The sequence below is a fragment of the Silurus meridionalis genome, chromosome 28 (genome assembly GCF_014805685.1).
Source record: "Silurus meridionalis isolate SWU-2019-XX chromosome 28, ASM1480568v1, whole genome shotgun sequence".
Taxonomy (NCBI): domain Eukaryota; kingdom Metazoa; phylum Chordata; class Actinopteri; order Siluriformes; family Siluridae; genus Silurus; species Silurus meridionalis.
In genome coordinates, this window is record NC_060911.1 from 15,597,096 (window position 1) to 15,612,945 (window position 15,850).

The following is a 15,850-nucleotide window of genomic DNA, read 5'->3' on the forward strand; positions in this document are numbered from 1 at the left end:
CAGAAAACTGTATATAATGTGAGTAAAATGATGAAGCTGAAGCTGTGATGCAGGTTTACTGAGTGCAGCTGGAGATGAGATGGTCACACTGCAGGAAGTGGAAGGAACCACTATAACGCACCATACTGGGATTACTGGAATTACTGGATGTTTCCTGCTGATGTTCCAGATGTTTGAAGCTCCACTGTTTCTGTCCAGCTGCAGACTCTTTTTAAATCTCTCACTGATTTCTGTAACAGTTTCTCCTTTAAATATCTGACTGTTCAATATAATATCTTCTGCTTTCTCAGGTCCATAAAATAAATTTTTAAAAAGTTGGAACATTTTGTGAAAATAAAAGACAATGATTTAGAAAATCTCATAAATTCACATTCTTTTCAAAATAAAATAAAAATACATATCAAATGTTTAATCTGAGAATTTAAACCAATTTAAGACAAAGATTTGGTCATTTTGAATTTGACGGCTGCAACACGTCTCAAAAAAGTTTGGAGAAGGCGATATTTCCGCTGTGTAGCTTCATGTCTTCTGTCCGTATACATCTGGGAACTGAGGAGACGAGTTGCAGAAGTTTTGGGAGAGGAATATTTTCCCATATGGACCTGAGAAAGCAGAGAAAAAGATATTGATCAGTCAGATGTTTAAAGGAGAAACTGTTACAGAAATCAGTGAGAGATTTAAAGAGAGACTGCAGCTGAACAGAACCAGTGGAGCTTTAAACATCAGGAACATCAGCAGGAACCATTCTGGAGTTTATTTATTACAAGTCATCACTGAAGATCTCTACTCTAGGACTTTCAGAGTCAGTGTTTATGGTGAGTACATTTGAAATGTTCTCATTTCAGTGTGTAATGAAATGAAACCTCAGTTTGTTCCTCTTAGTGCTCCAGTGTCCTTTTTGTACAAGTCCATCATCTTTCACAAACTGAAGGATCAGTTTCAGTATTTCCCCTTGGTGCATTTTTTTGACTCAGAATTTTCTACAAAGAAATAAATAGAAAACATTAAGCACTATTTTATGCAGATGAACTGTAGATGCATGAATTGTGTAAAAATTCTGATTGCAGAAGAGATTCATGGGTAAATGATGTTCCTGATGCAGTTCATCTGCACTGATCTGATTTAATGCTAAGAGAATGAACATGGACCGGAAGGAGACATAAAACACTTTGACTCACCATAAACACTGACTCTGAAAGTCCTTGATGAGAGACGTCCAGTGATGACATAAGAAATAAACTTCATTATGTCTCCGGCTGATGTTCCTTATGGTTAAAGCTTTACTGGTTCTGTTTAGATGAATCATTCCACAATGGCTGGCAGAGGAGAAGAAACTGATTTTTTCACAAGAACAGTTACAAACGGACTTTTCAAGAAAAATCCAAAACCGGTCAAAACAGTTGTCATGTTTTTTTATGAAGGGTTTATAATTTTGCATTTTCTTTCCTATAGAAGTTGCACAAAAACACACAATTTCCCTGAATTTAAAATCCTCAGGAAAACCGTAACTACAGAAACATCCAGAGAAACACAGGAAACCCCGAGGTGATGTGATGAAGTTAAAGTGGATGCTTCTGCTGGAGATGATGTATGTGGAGGTGCAGTTGTGGCTCCAGTGAAAGGAGACGTGTTGAATCGTGTTCATCTGGTTTTTTGCTGTAGTGATGACTTTTATTCTGACTGTATGAGATCCTGTGTGTGATGCAGCTCTGATCTACTGCACTTCTCTATAATACTGATGGGTTCTGTAGACGTGACATCATAATAATGATATTAAGAGGTGGATTTAGGCAGGACACCACTGAAGGTCATAGGGGTGAAATGTACGACCCGTCACGGCTCTTAACAAACACAAAATGTTCAAAATGAATAAAGAATAGTGAGAGTTGTCCTAGTTTGGTGAAGAGGTTTGTGGTTTGGTTCTCAGTGTTCAGCTCTCAGTCTCTCACACACAGTAAAGGGGAAGTGGTGATGGCCGACCCTCAACAACTCAATTTATTTTTTACACAAAGTCTCTGAAGTTATAAAAATGATTAAAGAAGTGATTATTGTGTCCAAATGATGTTGGAACCAAAAAGAAATAAAAAGTTAGATTTCCTCACTATAGTGTTACATCTAATACTAAAGCATGTCACGGCTACAGGGGGTGTACAAACTTATGCTCAGTCCAGGCTTCAGGTTTCAGCCACTGGAACACGATGATGAGTAAAATAAGTGTTGTGATGCAGGTTTACTGAGTGCAGCTGGAGATGAGATGGTCACACTGCAGGAAGTGGAAGGAACCACTATAACTCTCCATACTGGGATTACTGGAATTCAGACTGATGCTCATATAGTTTGGTTTAATGGACCTGAGAAAGCAGAGAAAAAGATATTGAACAGTCAGATGTTTAAAGGAGAAACTGTTACAGAAATCAGTGAGAGATTTAAAGAGAGACTGCAGCTGGACAGAAGCAGTGGAGCTTTAACCATCAGGAACATCAGCAGGAACCATTCTGGAGTTTATTTATTACACGTCATCACTGAAGATCTCTCATCTAGGACTTTCAGAGTCAGTGTTTATGGTGAGTGTTTCATGTCTCCTTCTTGTCCATGTTCAGACCTCAAACTTCATGACTATTTAATGTGTTTGTGTTTCTTAGCTCCAGTATCAACTCCAGTAATAAATCTAAGAGGAAAAAGAAGTGGGTTCTCCACAGAGTCGTGTTCCCTCTTGTGCTCTGTGGAGAATGGAGAAGATGTGAAATTATCCTGGTACAGAGAGAATGAGAGAATCTCCATCACCAATAACACAGATCTCAGTGTTCCCCTCAATCTCCCACTTCAAATACAACACCATGACAACAACACGTATATCTGTGTGTCTGCAAACCCTGTCAGCAATAAAACTACTTCTCTCAGCATCACACAGCTCTGTGTTCACAACTCAGGTACATCAGAGATGAAACTCATCATTTAAATATTCATGCTGGAGTGATCTGATTGGTCAATAAATATTGTAGATAATTTAATATACATTATAACATTATAATATTTACAGGACAATCAGAGCGTTCTCATTCACTGCTTCCTGTCCTGATATCTGCTGGAGTTTTACTGCTTGTCATAATAACAGGAGGATTTTTGTGGATTTGGAAACACAACAAGGTAAGAGACGATTCTTCTCTCCGTTCTTGTGTTTAATGAAGATTTCAGGTTTGTCGTTTATTAAAATAAACCTGTAATGATTTTTCTGTCTTTAGTGTGTAAATAAACTGGAGGAACTGATTTACACTGAGGTGAAAATTACAGCTCACAGTGCAGAGAGAAGTCAAAAGGTAAAGATCTACAGAATAAAAAGAGATGGAAAAGTTCATGATGTGAAATGCATTAGTGTTTTAGTGATAAAGAAAAGCACATTTGTTTTACAGGAGTAATAAAATCTCACCCTGATTCAGATCCTGACATTTTACTGTTGTGTCTTACAGGAAGAACATTCCAGAAGAACGGACCATCCAGAGCAGGATACCTTCATTCTCTATTCAGTGATGAGACTCTAGAAATGTTTTATTAAAATGACATTAAAATTACATCCGTTTCTTCACATTTCTTTTATAATGATTTTAGGTCATTTGTAAACAAATAGTTGTTATATAATGTTTTTATATGTTTGAAATCTTTTGATAAATAAATCATTTCTAGAGTCTGTAGACTGATTCCTGTATAAACTTGTATTGTTAGTGTTTGTTACGTCACACACTACTATACACGTAAATATGACACATATAAAAATATATATTTGCCCCCACTAGATGTCGCCAGAGAGTTCAAGAGTCCCTCGTTATGTTCTATTGTTTTCACCTGTGTTTAATCAGTCGTGAATGTATTTAAATTTTCCTTTTGTTTCACCCTGTTTGTTCTTGATCGTTGTTCTGTTTGGTGGTTTGTGGTACAACACGTCTTTTAAAGGCTTCTGTGCTATCGTCAGTCTGGCTTTTCTGCTTGATGTCTGAGTTTTTCTTCATCACTCTCTTCTGTCTTGTTCACTGGGGATCCAAATCTGTATCATGCAATTAAACTGAAGTTCTGTTTCACTGCACAGAATTAAAACATTGTCCATTGCTGTTCTGAAATAATAACTCAGAGTCACTATTTGAGCTGCAGGACGTATAAGGAAATGCAGCCTGATGCACACTGAATCCTGAAATCTACAGAATTGAAGACTGAGATGAATAGAATGAACGTGACAGTGACAGCTGTCCTACCTGGTGTAGAGGTTTGTGGTTTAGTTCTCAGTGTTCCGTTCTTAGACTCACACACAGTGAACGGGAAGTGGTGATGACTGACGAGGCTGCAAAATCATCAACTTTATATATTTACACAAGTCCTGTGCACATCTTAAAATCATCACTCAATAACTCAAACTAATGACTGATGTGAAAATAAACAGCAACAATAAATCTGCAGAAGCAGATCAAACTTCACCTTGTTCCCTCCTTAATAAAGTCATATTAACATCTACTCAGTCCAGTTCAGTCTTCAGATCTTCTGCAATTTCTACAACAGACTGGAAACACAATTTCACATCCAAATGCACACATCTCTATATTCACACCTACATTCACAACAAAAGATTAAACAAAAATTAAACCATCACATCTGTTTGTTCAGAATTGAGATTAAAATGACTTTAAAGCTTCTGTTCAGGAGCTTCATATTAAAAGTCCATCTAGACTGGTGTGAGGGAAGCGTGTAGTGAGACTGAACACACTGAGACAGGACTTCCACCCAGTGCTCTGATGAACGTGGGACAGTAAAGACGCTAAGCTAACAGTAAGGGAAGGTTGTGTGTGTACAGCAGCGACGTATCTGCACTTAACACGACATTCTTCACTGAGAAGAACATCGAGGAGAACTGAAAGAACATGGAGGTGATGATTTTATCAGAAATCAGGACTCTCAGGACTTTTCTTCTCCTGCTGTGCTGTAAGTTTGTCTTTCCTTCACTACAGGAGAAAACTGAGCTGAAGTATAAAGATTTTTAGGAAATGAATGATCGTGTGAGAACATTTTAAACTGAATAATAATAATAATAATAATAATAATAATAATAATAATAATAATAATGTGTTAGAGAATCGATCAGATTCCCAGTTGTGTTAAAAACAGTATATAATGTGAGTGAAATGATGAAGCTGAAGTTGTGATGCAGGTTTACTGAGAGCAGCTGGAGATGAGATGGTCACACTGCAGGAAGTGGAAGGAACCACTATAACTCTCTATACTGGGATTACTGGAATTCAGACTGATGCTCATATTGTTTGGTTTTATGGACCTGAGAAAGCAGAAGAAAAGATATTGATCAGTCAGATGTTTAAAGGAGAAACTGTTACAGAAATCAGTGAGAGATTTAAAGAGAGACTGCAGCTGGACAGAACCAGTGGAGCTTTAACCATCAGGAACATCAGCAGGACCCATTCTGGAGTTTATTTATTACACATTATCACTGGACGTCTCTCATCTAGAACTTTCAGAGTCAGTGTTTATGGTGAGTACATTTGAAACGTTCTCATTAGTTCTCCTGTGTCATTTCGAACACTAAGTCCATCATCTTTCACCCACTGAAGGATCAAGTGAAACGTAATGTGGAGGAACTGCAGAGCAGAACATGATAAAGAATTGTTCAGTAATAAAATCATGTGATTTGTAGATGTTCTATGGTCAGATCTATTTGATAGAAACAAATTACTTTCAGAACAACATTATCCAGAATACAGTAATGCGTTGGTGTGGACAGGAAGGAGATATGAAACACACTGAACGCTGAAAGTTCTAGATGAGAGATGTCCAGTGATGACGTGTAATAAATCAACTCCAGAATGGTTCCTGCTGATGTTCCTGATGGTTAAAGCTCCACTGGTTCTGTTCAGCTGCAGTCTCTCTTTAAATCTCTCACTGATTTCTGTAACAGTTTCTCCTTTAAACATCTGACTGTTCAATATCTTTTTTCTCTCTTTTCTCAAGTCCATAAAAGCACAAGATCTGATAAGTTCTCTAAAACAGTTATTATGTACTACATACCAGCTGTATATGAGGTATCATCAAAAGATTTGAAGACTCGCTCTGTTCATGAGAAAATACTTAATTTATTTATGTTTCCACACTGTCATCTTCAAAATAGTCCCCTTAAACAGCAGTACAGCGACAATACAGTGTTCTTCTGGAACCTGTCCTGGAAATCTTTATTTTTTTGAAGCGTGTCGACCACCTTCTGCTAGTCACGCTGGATCTCCACAATGACCTTTGAGTTGGATCTCCATTTTCAAGAAGATGGTAAAGTCCGCAGGAGCCAAATCTCATGAGTACGGTGTGTGTGGAAGTGAGATTTGACATTTTCGGGGGTTGAGCTCGTTGAAGGTCATCCTGATTTCTCGTCTTCTTCCAGTGATGTTCGAAAAACCTCAAACGACTCATTGCAGTGTCACAGTACGTCAAACATACACCTGGTCAGAAAAGCAGCAGTTACACCATTAAAATCTAAACTTTTTGATACCACCTCGTCGTGTAATGACACGGGGGCCATCAGGTGTACAGTTACTTCAGCTTTTTTAAGTCCTTTAATTGGATGGTCAGACAGCGTCATTTGTCAGAGCTCACAAACTGCATCTGTAACAAACTTCACAAGTGGTGTCCTAAAGATTGGATAAAGAGGTCAAGTCAAGGGTATTTCTGTTGCGTTTTTCACAACAGACATTGTCTCAAATCAGCTTTACAGAATTTAAGAGTTAAGGTAAAGAGGTGGATTGATTCAGGCAGGACACTACTGAAGGTCATAGTCGTGAAATGTACGACCCGTCACGGCTCTAAACAAACACAAAATGTTCAAAGAGAATAGAAAATAGTGAGAGTTGTCCTAGTTTGGTGCAGAGGTTTGTGGTTTGGTTCTCAGTGTTCAGCTCTCAGTCTCTCACACAGTACAGGTGAAGTGGTGATGGCCGACCATCAACAATTTACATGTTTGTTTTTTTTACACAAAGTCTGTGAAGTTTTAAAACGATTAAAGAAGTGATTATTGTGTCCAAATTAAACTAAATTATTGTTGAAACCAAAAAGAAATAAATAGTTAGATTTCCTCAACCCTCACTATAGTGTTACATCTAATACTAAAGCATGTCATGGATACCTGGGGGTGTACAAACTTATGCTCAGTCCAGGCTTCGGCCACTGGAACATGATGATGAGTAAAATAAGTGTTGTGATGCAGGTTTACTGAGTGCAGCTGGCGATGAGATGGTCACACTGCAGGAAGTGGAAGGAACCACTATAACGCTCCATACTGGGATTACTGGAATTCAGACTGATGCTCGGATAGATTGGTTTTATGGACCTGAGAAAGCAGAGAAAAAGATATTGATCAGTCAGATGTTTAAAGGAGAAACTGTTACAGAAATCAGTGAGAGATTTAAAGAGAAACTGCAGCTGAACAGAAATAGTGGAGCTTTAACCATCAGGAACATCAGCAGGAACCATTCTGGAGTTTATTTATTACACGTCATCACTGAAGATCTCTCATCTTGGACTTTCAGAGTCAGTGTTTATGGTGAGTACATTTGAAACGTTCTAAATACAGTGTGTAATGATATGAAACCTCAGTTTTTTCTTTACAGTGCTCCTGTGTTCTTTTTTTTACCCACTGAAGTATCAAGTGAAACATAATCTGGCAGTCAGATTTATTTGATTTTGTAATAATACTTCTGACCAACCAGAATCCAATGGTGCTTTGTATATGATCTTCGTGAGGCACAAGCTCTTATCTGATTTTATGGTATGAGTTTAAACATGGACATGAGAGACCTTCAGTGATGACTTGTGATGAATAATCTCCAGAATGGTTCCTGCTGATGTTCCTGATGGTTAAAGCTCCACTGCTTCTGTTCAGCTGCAGTCTCTCACTGATTTCTGTAACAGTTTTGCATTTAAACATCTGACTGTTCAATATCTTTTTCTCTGCTTTCTCAGCTCCATAAAACCACTGAATCTGATGTGTTCATAAACACAGACATTATTACATACTACAATCTCAATTCCAATAAAAACAGGACACTGTTTAAAATGAAAACAGAATACAATATTTTGTAAATCTCATAAATATGTTTTCTATTCAGAATAAAAGAAATCATAAATTATAAAATTATAAAGAAAAAAATGTCATTTGGAATTTGACGGCTGCAACACGTCTCAGAAAAGTTGGGAGAGGGCGATGTTTCCCACTGAGTAGCATCATGTCTTCTGTCCGTATCCATCTGGGAACTGAGGAGACGAGTTGCTGAAGTTTTGGGGAAGAAATATTTTCCCATATGTGTCTGATACAGGATTTAAGCTGCTCAACAGTTCTGGGTTTCCTTTGTTGTATTTTTTTTTTGTTTGTTTCTTGATATTGTTATAGATGCAGTAAGCAGTTAACATTGACTTGTTTAAATATAAAAGGTCTTCCCTTATAAAGATGTTTTCTGAATGGAAGCATTTTTTACTCTAAAACCTGTCACTAGCGTTCAGCATTGAGCCTTTCCAAATGTGTAAGCTGCGCATTCCACAGTGGTAAAAACGAGCCTGATGATCCATCTCCTCTTTAGTCTGGAGGACGTGGCGTCTATGGGTTCCAAAAAGAAAGAGAAATTTCAGTTAGTCTGACCGCAGAACAGTTTATCACTTTGCCTCAGTACATTTTAAATGAGCTTTGGCTCAGAGAGAGTAGCAGCGTTTCTGGATCATGTTCACGCATGACTACTTCTTTACATTTTAGAGCTTTAACCTGCATTTGCACATGAAATGGCAAACTGTGTTCACAAACACTGATTGATCCATAATTTGTAGACAGGCATTCACAGAGTGGTGAAGCTCTGCCCATATTTACTTTTGAGAGTCTCTGCATCTATACACTATTTATACCTAATCATCTTACTGACCTGCTGTCAATTAACCTCATTAGTTGCAAAATATGATGCAGGTTTCCTGAGTGCAGCTGGAGATGAGATGGTCACATTGCAGGAAGTGGAAGGAACCACTATAAATCTCCATACTGGGATTACTGGAATTCAGAGTGATGCTCAGATTCAGTGGTTTTATGGACCTGAGAAAGCAGAGAAAAAGATATTGAACAGTCAGATGTTTAAAGGAGAAACTGTTACAGAAATCAGTGAGAGATTTAAAGAGAAACTGCAGCTGGACAGAAGCAGTGGAGCTTTAACCATCAGGAACATCAGCAGGAACCATTCTGGGGTTTATTTATTACAAGTCATCACTGAAGATCTCTCATCTAGGACTTTCAGAGTCAGTGTTTATGGTGAGTGATTAATGTCTCCTTCTTGTACATGTTTTGTCTCAATACTTAATGACTAATGGAATGTATGTTTGTGTTTTTTAGCTCCAGTATCAACTCCAGTAATAAATGTAAGAAGAAAAAGAAGTTGGTTCTCCACAGAGTCGTGTTCCCTCTTGTGCTCTGTGGAGAATGGAGAAGATGTGAAATTATCCTGGTACAGAGAGAATGAGAGAATCTCCATCACCAATAACACAGATCTCAGTGTTCCCCTCAATCTCCCACTTCAAATACAACACCATGAGAAGAACACGTATATCTGTGTGTCTGCAAACTCTGTCAGCAATAAAACTACTTCTCTCAGCATCACACAGCTCTGTGTTCACAACTCAGGTACATCAGAGAGATGAAACTCATCATTTAAATATTCATGCTGGAGTGATCTGATTGGTCAATAAATATTGTAGATAATTTAATATACATTATAACATTATAATATTTACAGGACAATCAGATGGTTCTCGTTCACTGCTTCCTGTCCTGATATCTGCTGGAGTTTTACTGCTTGTCATAATAACAGCAGGATTTTTGTGGATTTGGAAACACAACAAGGTAAAAGACGATTCTTCTCTCCGTTCTTGTGTTTAATGAAGATTTCAGGTTTGTCGTTTATTAAAATAAACCTGTAATGATTTTTCTGTCTTTAGTGTGTAAATAAACTGGAGGAAGTGATTTACACTGAGGTGAAAATTACAGCTCACAGTGCAGAGAGAAGTCAAAAGGTAAAGGTTTAAATAAATATAAGTTTTGGAAATGATCCTGACATTTTACTGTTGTGTTTTACAGAAAGAATGTTCCAGAAGAACAGACCATTCAGAGCTGGATACCTTTGTTCTTTATTCAGTGATGAAGATCGCATAATGTCAAATAAAACATACATTTTATTGTAAATATTTTAAATAATTTGGTCATAAATGCATTGAAAGCTTAATAGAATTTTTAGAACGTGTAGGTTTTGTTTATTAGCCAGTAATTTCCATCCTTTAACAGATTTCTGTAATAAATAGTTTTGCTGGTGTTTAAACTTGTGCTCACTATTGTCTTTCAAAAACTTATGTTTAGCAAAATATAACGTGTGGAAAAATGGCAAACTAATGAAGAAAATACTGAATGACATAAACACATGTGAAGCCACTTTCAACTATTTAGTTTTCTTTATCTGTTTATTTTACTATACAATAAAAAACTGACAGTTATTGTAAGATTGAGTGTCTTCAGTCACATCCATGCCAATTTCAAGCTTTATAGCAATGCACACTTCGACCACAAGGGGGAAGCAGAACTCAATTTAAACTATAAACTTTTCCTGGCGGATTGAACCATTTGCAAAACGCAAAAGAAAAAGTGGAGTTACGATTAATATATTTGTGTGCATGAATATTAATTATTCCAAATAATAAATTCTCCTTATCCTATTGCTTTTCTCTCAGTTGCGTTGTTTCCAGAAGTGTATGTTTGATAGAGTTTCTGTCCAATCAGATTTCAGCCATGTGTCGTCAGGGCCAAACAGATAGATAAACATGTAGCATATTTACAGCATATGATATAAATGTAAGCATATGTACAGTGAATAAATATAAAGGCTATAACAATGCAGAGACTTGTGGACATCATTAAGAAGTACAGATAATATATATATATATTATATTTGCACACATTATATACACATATACATGAATGTGAACTGATGGGTAGAATTACAGTAAAGATATAAAGATACATATAGATAAAACAATAGTGCAGATGTAATGAGGAGCAAAAAAGATAAACTAAGTAATATGTACATGTATAGTACAGAGAATATACAGAGGTTTTTGTTTGTTTTTTGTGATCTAGCTGATCCTGAACCTTCTGGTGCATATGTTCCTGTAACTCTTTCTGGATAAAAGAAGGTAGAACCGTTTGTGACTGGGATGTGAGGAGTTCCTGGTGATGTTATGAGCATTTAGAAGGTTCTCAATGGCAGGAATGTGGTTCCAGTGGTGTGTTGGTCAGGTTTTAACCCCCTTTGCAGATCTTTCTGTTCAGACACAGTGGAGCTGCCGTACAACACCATGATGGAGTTGCTCAGGATGCCCTCAGAGATGCAGCAGTAAAAACTAATTAAAATCACAGGGGACAGATGAACTGTAATAATTCTCTTTGCAACATTTCTTGCGAATGTTCAAGAAATATTTTGTGTATCAATCAATAATATTATTATAATAAGAACCAACACTATCCTTAATATAATACTACTTTTATAGTACTACTTCTATACTTCTATAGTACTACTTTTATCTATAATTTTACTTGTAACACACAACAGTTAATGTCAGGATCTGAATCAGGGTGAGACTTTATCACTACTGTGGAACAAATGTGATTCTTTAATCACAGAAACATTAATACATTTCATATCATGATCATTTTAACACTTATTTCTTTAGATCTTTACCTCTTTAACTCTCTCTGTGCTGTGAGCTGTAACTCTTGAAACTGGTCAATCTAAATACAGAAAAATAACATTTATTAAAAATGGAACAAAAATAAATCTGTACTCGAAAACTCCACACACGTGAACAGAAAGTTACTTGCCTTGTTGCTTTTTCTTTTCCAGCCACATCCACACAAATACAGATATTATTATTAACACAATCACTCCAGCAAATATCAGGGCAGGAAGATGAGAACGAGAAACTTCAGATTGTCCTGTAATAAAAGATGGTAATGTACAGTAATAATAAATGTAGTGACAAATAAACACCAGTCATGATACTAAAAGAAATAAACCATAAAACACAATGTTCATCATCAGTAGAACAGAAATCAGATCAGATTCTTAACCAGTCTGATCTTCAAACCAGTGAATATAAAGTTCATTTCCCCTTTAACCCTCAGTACCTCTGTCTCACTCCTACATGAATATTCATGATTCTGTTCATAACCAGAACAAAGTGGTGGAGTTTCGTCTCTCTGATGTACCTGTAAGACTTTTGCTTGATCCTGACCAAAAGGTCGGCCCCCCCCCCGAGAACACAGCATGGATGCCCGAGAGGGGTGTGGGCCAGGATGTGAGCCTAACACGTTTTCCTCCAGGACTCACGGCAGGGGACTAACGACCCTGCAACCCCCCTTTCGAGAACCAGAACATTTCCTGGAATACAGTAGGCTCCCCGGAGAGCTACCCTTGGTCTTGACCACCACATCTCCATACAAATGGTGGATCTGCAGACAAGTGTCTGACCCCTCTTCCCCTCCTTTTCCTGTTACATCCTCAACACAGAACATTCTACAGCACACGGATGATTATGTGTAAGAAAGGTCATATCACATGTAAATAACGACAGAAAATGTTCATGTTTCTTTTCTTTACAAAGGTTTATCGCGACTGGTACACAGGTCCCATTCCCACAGCAATAGAACAAATAATAAAAAAAGGTTTTAATAAAGTTAAAGAAAACATAACTCTATACAAGGGGCATGCCCCACTACAGATGTATACAGGCGAGGTGCCTCCCACAGGTCTGTAAGAACCAATCAATGCAAACTTCCATGACTAAATAATGTTTACATAATGCTTACTCTATCTGGGTATTTAAGGAGAACTGACCAACAATTCAGGGAATCTGTAAACAGATATCCCGCACGATTACTGTGTGTAGTCTCGTACCAGGTATGAAAGGTTTTATATTTCCTGTTTAAATGTAAATACTATTGGTTTGTATTTATGTTTTATTTTAATTGAACTATAAATTGGCTTTGAATTGTGATTTTCTTACCTGGTTAATAAATTGTTATGTTTAATTTTATTCTGTGTTGCTCGGTAAATGTTGACACTGCAAGTAATAACGTTGCATCCGCAGTTACCGTAAGGACTGGAAATCAGGCTAGGATCGGCCTAAATCCCAGTTAGATAGTGAATAACACATCAACTGAGGATTTTAGAGATACGACTAGCACTTGGCGTTAGTTTAAGTGTACTTAGAAGCGTGGAGGCTAACAATATGTATTTCCGTTTAGAGTAACATTTCTAATCACTCTAAATAGGGTCAGCCTCAACCTCTGATTATTTCAATATTATTCTATTCATTATCTGTGGTTAGAAATAATTATTGTAATAATTAAGTGTCACCTCTAAGGGGACTAAATAAAGTATGTTTAAAGTTGAGCACGCAGAGAGCGGCCGCAAGCATATAGTCCAACCTCTGGCAGCGACCAATACTGATTCGCTTATGACCGTTGACCAGTATGTTAATTATAGGGCCCATACTAGGATCTTGTGCGACTGTGTGAACCGAATGAACGAGTGTAATGCCAGAGCTTAATCAGAATAACTAGACAAACATCCATCAAAATTATACTATCAGTAAAATAACAACCTATGCAAATATTTATTGTTTTATCTAAATGGAGTCAGATAAAAGGTCAATAACAAAAATGAAGTAATACATTAATCCAAATCGTATTATCTAATGTGAAAGGAAAGATTAGAATGCGCGAGAATCCTTCGCCACGCCTCTGGAAACCGTCGTTGGACCAGTGGGTGGTAAGTTCGTTCCTTTTTGCCTATTAGAAGTGTTGAGGGAAAGTTTTGCACACCCAATATAGACACATAAATTAGAACGGGCCGGTATGCCCATTGTTAGACCGGAGACCGTTGAAATCCGGTGGGGCATAAGAATTTAGAGAAAACATGGATTCTCAGGGACATTATAGAAGCAGTGTAGAGGAGGAAATAATGGAAACAGCCGTGTTAAAGCTAAAAAACACCCTTGTTCTGTTAAAAGAAAAGGGACTAAATCTCACATGGAGCAATAATGAAATCATATCCTGGTATTCTGCCGAGGGCCATAAACTGAAAACAAAATTTAAATATAAAAAGACTCCCCTCGCTATTGTTTACCTGTTGCGTCGCAACGATTTGACAACCATAACCAAAAACGAGCGGACAATAGCAAGCATAAAAGAGATTGAAAACTCACGTTCCGATGAACTAACAAGGCTACGAGCTCAGGTCGACTCGTTCGCATACGAAAAACAAAGCTGGGCAAGACAGAGCGAGACAATGGCTAAAAAAATTCACGAACTTAAAAAGAAACTCAAAAACGGTAACAATTATATATCCGCGCTCGAAGACTGCTGCGATCATTCGGGTGTCCCCGTAGCTGCAATTAAACAAGCAGCCATAAATGACATGTTGAACACCGGAACAAAAAGCGATAGCGAAGATGATGAAATAACTGCGTTAGGGGCTAAAATGCAGAGAGATGCTCGTAAACGAGCTCCAATGCAAGAGCCTGAGGGTGCTAATCAGATAAGCCCAATGAAAACGAGAGCAAAATCGAACGATGTTCCGCAAAATTCAGTCAAGTAGCCGTACTAAAAACCGTAACAAACGCAAACGACGAGATTACAACTATTAGTCGTCCATTAACATGCGAAGAGTGTTCACGACATAAACAGGTCGTAGGGATGATGCCTCGAAAGGGCCCGTTCCAGCCATATTGGGAAACTTTAATGTTACAAGCAACAGTATACAGACTAGAAGTCCGAGACGTGTGGCAAATAGCACTCCTCACCATTCCCGAGGAAATTAAACCAAAATTGACCGCTGAAATGAAATCCGGAGACATAATAGAGAGAAAAAATGACGAAACCAATGATGCAATTTATGAACGGTTAAAAGCGGCTGCTAAACTTAAGAGGGCCAACCTACGTAGACTGGGACAGAATTTTAGATATAAAACAAGCACCCAACGAAGTGTTTGAAACTTATGCGGAGCGACTATGGGTAACATATAAAGAGCATTCTGGGTTTGAAGATGCAAGTCGTGATAATGAGGTATTGTTACAAATGATAAAAAATCACGCTGGCCCCCCGATCCAAAAGGCACTGTTAAATGGTGTGGATCCAGCAGAGAACACATTTAGAGCAGTAGTAGACTGGGGCACAAAAATAGAAAATAGATGGAAAAATAAACCTCGCGCCGTTGCGTCCACACAGTGGACAACAGAAGGACAGGGCAAGGATAAACCCTACCCGAGATCCCAACACAAATATTGTAACTTTTGCAGAAAAAACAATCACCACACCAAAGACTGCTTTAAAAAACATGGGGACAGACAGCAAATGCAAACCCAAACCGATCCCTCTGAAAAGACCGCGGAGCTAGTTAACATACTGCTCGCCACATTAAAAAAACAAAATGAATCACAGAACGGAGCAATCGTTGCGAGTTCGGCGCCAGAAAAATACAGTTTCCCATAGGGGTGCGTGGCCTCCATTGCTATAGGGAACATAATTAAGAGCGGCAACCGGATCAAAATAAGAGCTAATTTAGGAGGCCAATTAGCTGATGTACTTATTGATACCGGCGCAGCATGCTCATGTACAAACATTCGATTGCCATTAACAGACGAAACCATACACATAAAAGGCATCGGCGACACGCTAATGGTAGCAACACAAACCCAGCCCGCTCGACTTGACTTAGGCATAGCCATAATTGA

At 37.8% G+C, this 15,850-nt stretch overlaps 2 protein-coding genes across 4 annotated transcripts in view; one reads left to right on the plus strand and one right to left on the minus strand.

Moving 5' to 3' along the window:
* On the plus strand, positions 1-10,554 carry LOC124381228. The gene is made up of 11 exons (XM_046842656.1): positions 1-53; positions 2,229-2,564; positions 2,643-2,930; positions 3,041-3,147; positions 3,243-3,317; positions 3,468-3,534; positions 5,192-5,527; positions 9,404-9,691; positions 9,804-9,910; positions 10,006-10,080; positions 10,145-10,554. Exons 2-11 carry the CDS (start codon positions 2,255-2,257, stop codon positions 10,217-10,219), a joined length of 1,728 nt encoding a protein of 575 aa, XP_046698612.1. The 5' UTR covers positions 1-53; positions 2,229-2,254; the 3' UTR covers positions 10,220-10,554.
* The window catches only part of LOC124381639 (signaling lymphocytic activation molecule-like), a 25,110-nt gene continuing 19,435 nt past the window's right edge, over positions 10,176-15,850 (minus strand). The window contains exons 5-7 of one of the 3 annotated variants that reach the window (XM_046843452.1): positions 11,936-12,049; positions 11,796-11,845; positions 10,176-11,435 (exon numbers count right to left, since the gene is read on the minus strand). In XM_046843452.1, the coding sequence (XP_046699408.1) occupies positions 11,841-11,845; positions 11,936-12,049 (119 nt within the window). In that variant the 3' untranslated portion in view covers positions 10,176-11,435; positions 11,796-11,840. The other 2 variants (XM_046843451.1, XM_046843453.1) reach the window with 2 other exon arrangements.

Excerpts from the sequence above, each read along its gene's own strand:
- LOC124381228 (XM_046842656.1), top strand. The coding sequence starts at position 2,255 with ATGGTCACACTGCAGGAAGTGGAAGGAACCACTATAACTCTCCATACT. Across the intron at positions 3,318-3,467 it reads GTGCAGAGAGAAGTCAAAAG|GAAGAACATTCCAGAAGAAC; the intron begins GTAAAGATCTAC and ends TGTGTCTTACAG. Across the intron at positions 10,081-10,144 it reads GTGCAGAGAGAAGTCAAAAG|AAAGAATGTTCCAGAAGAAC; the intron begins GTAAAGGTTTAA and ends TGTGTTTTACAG.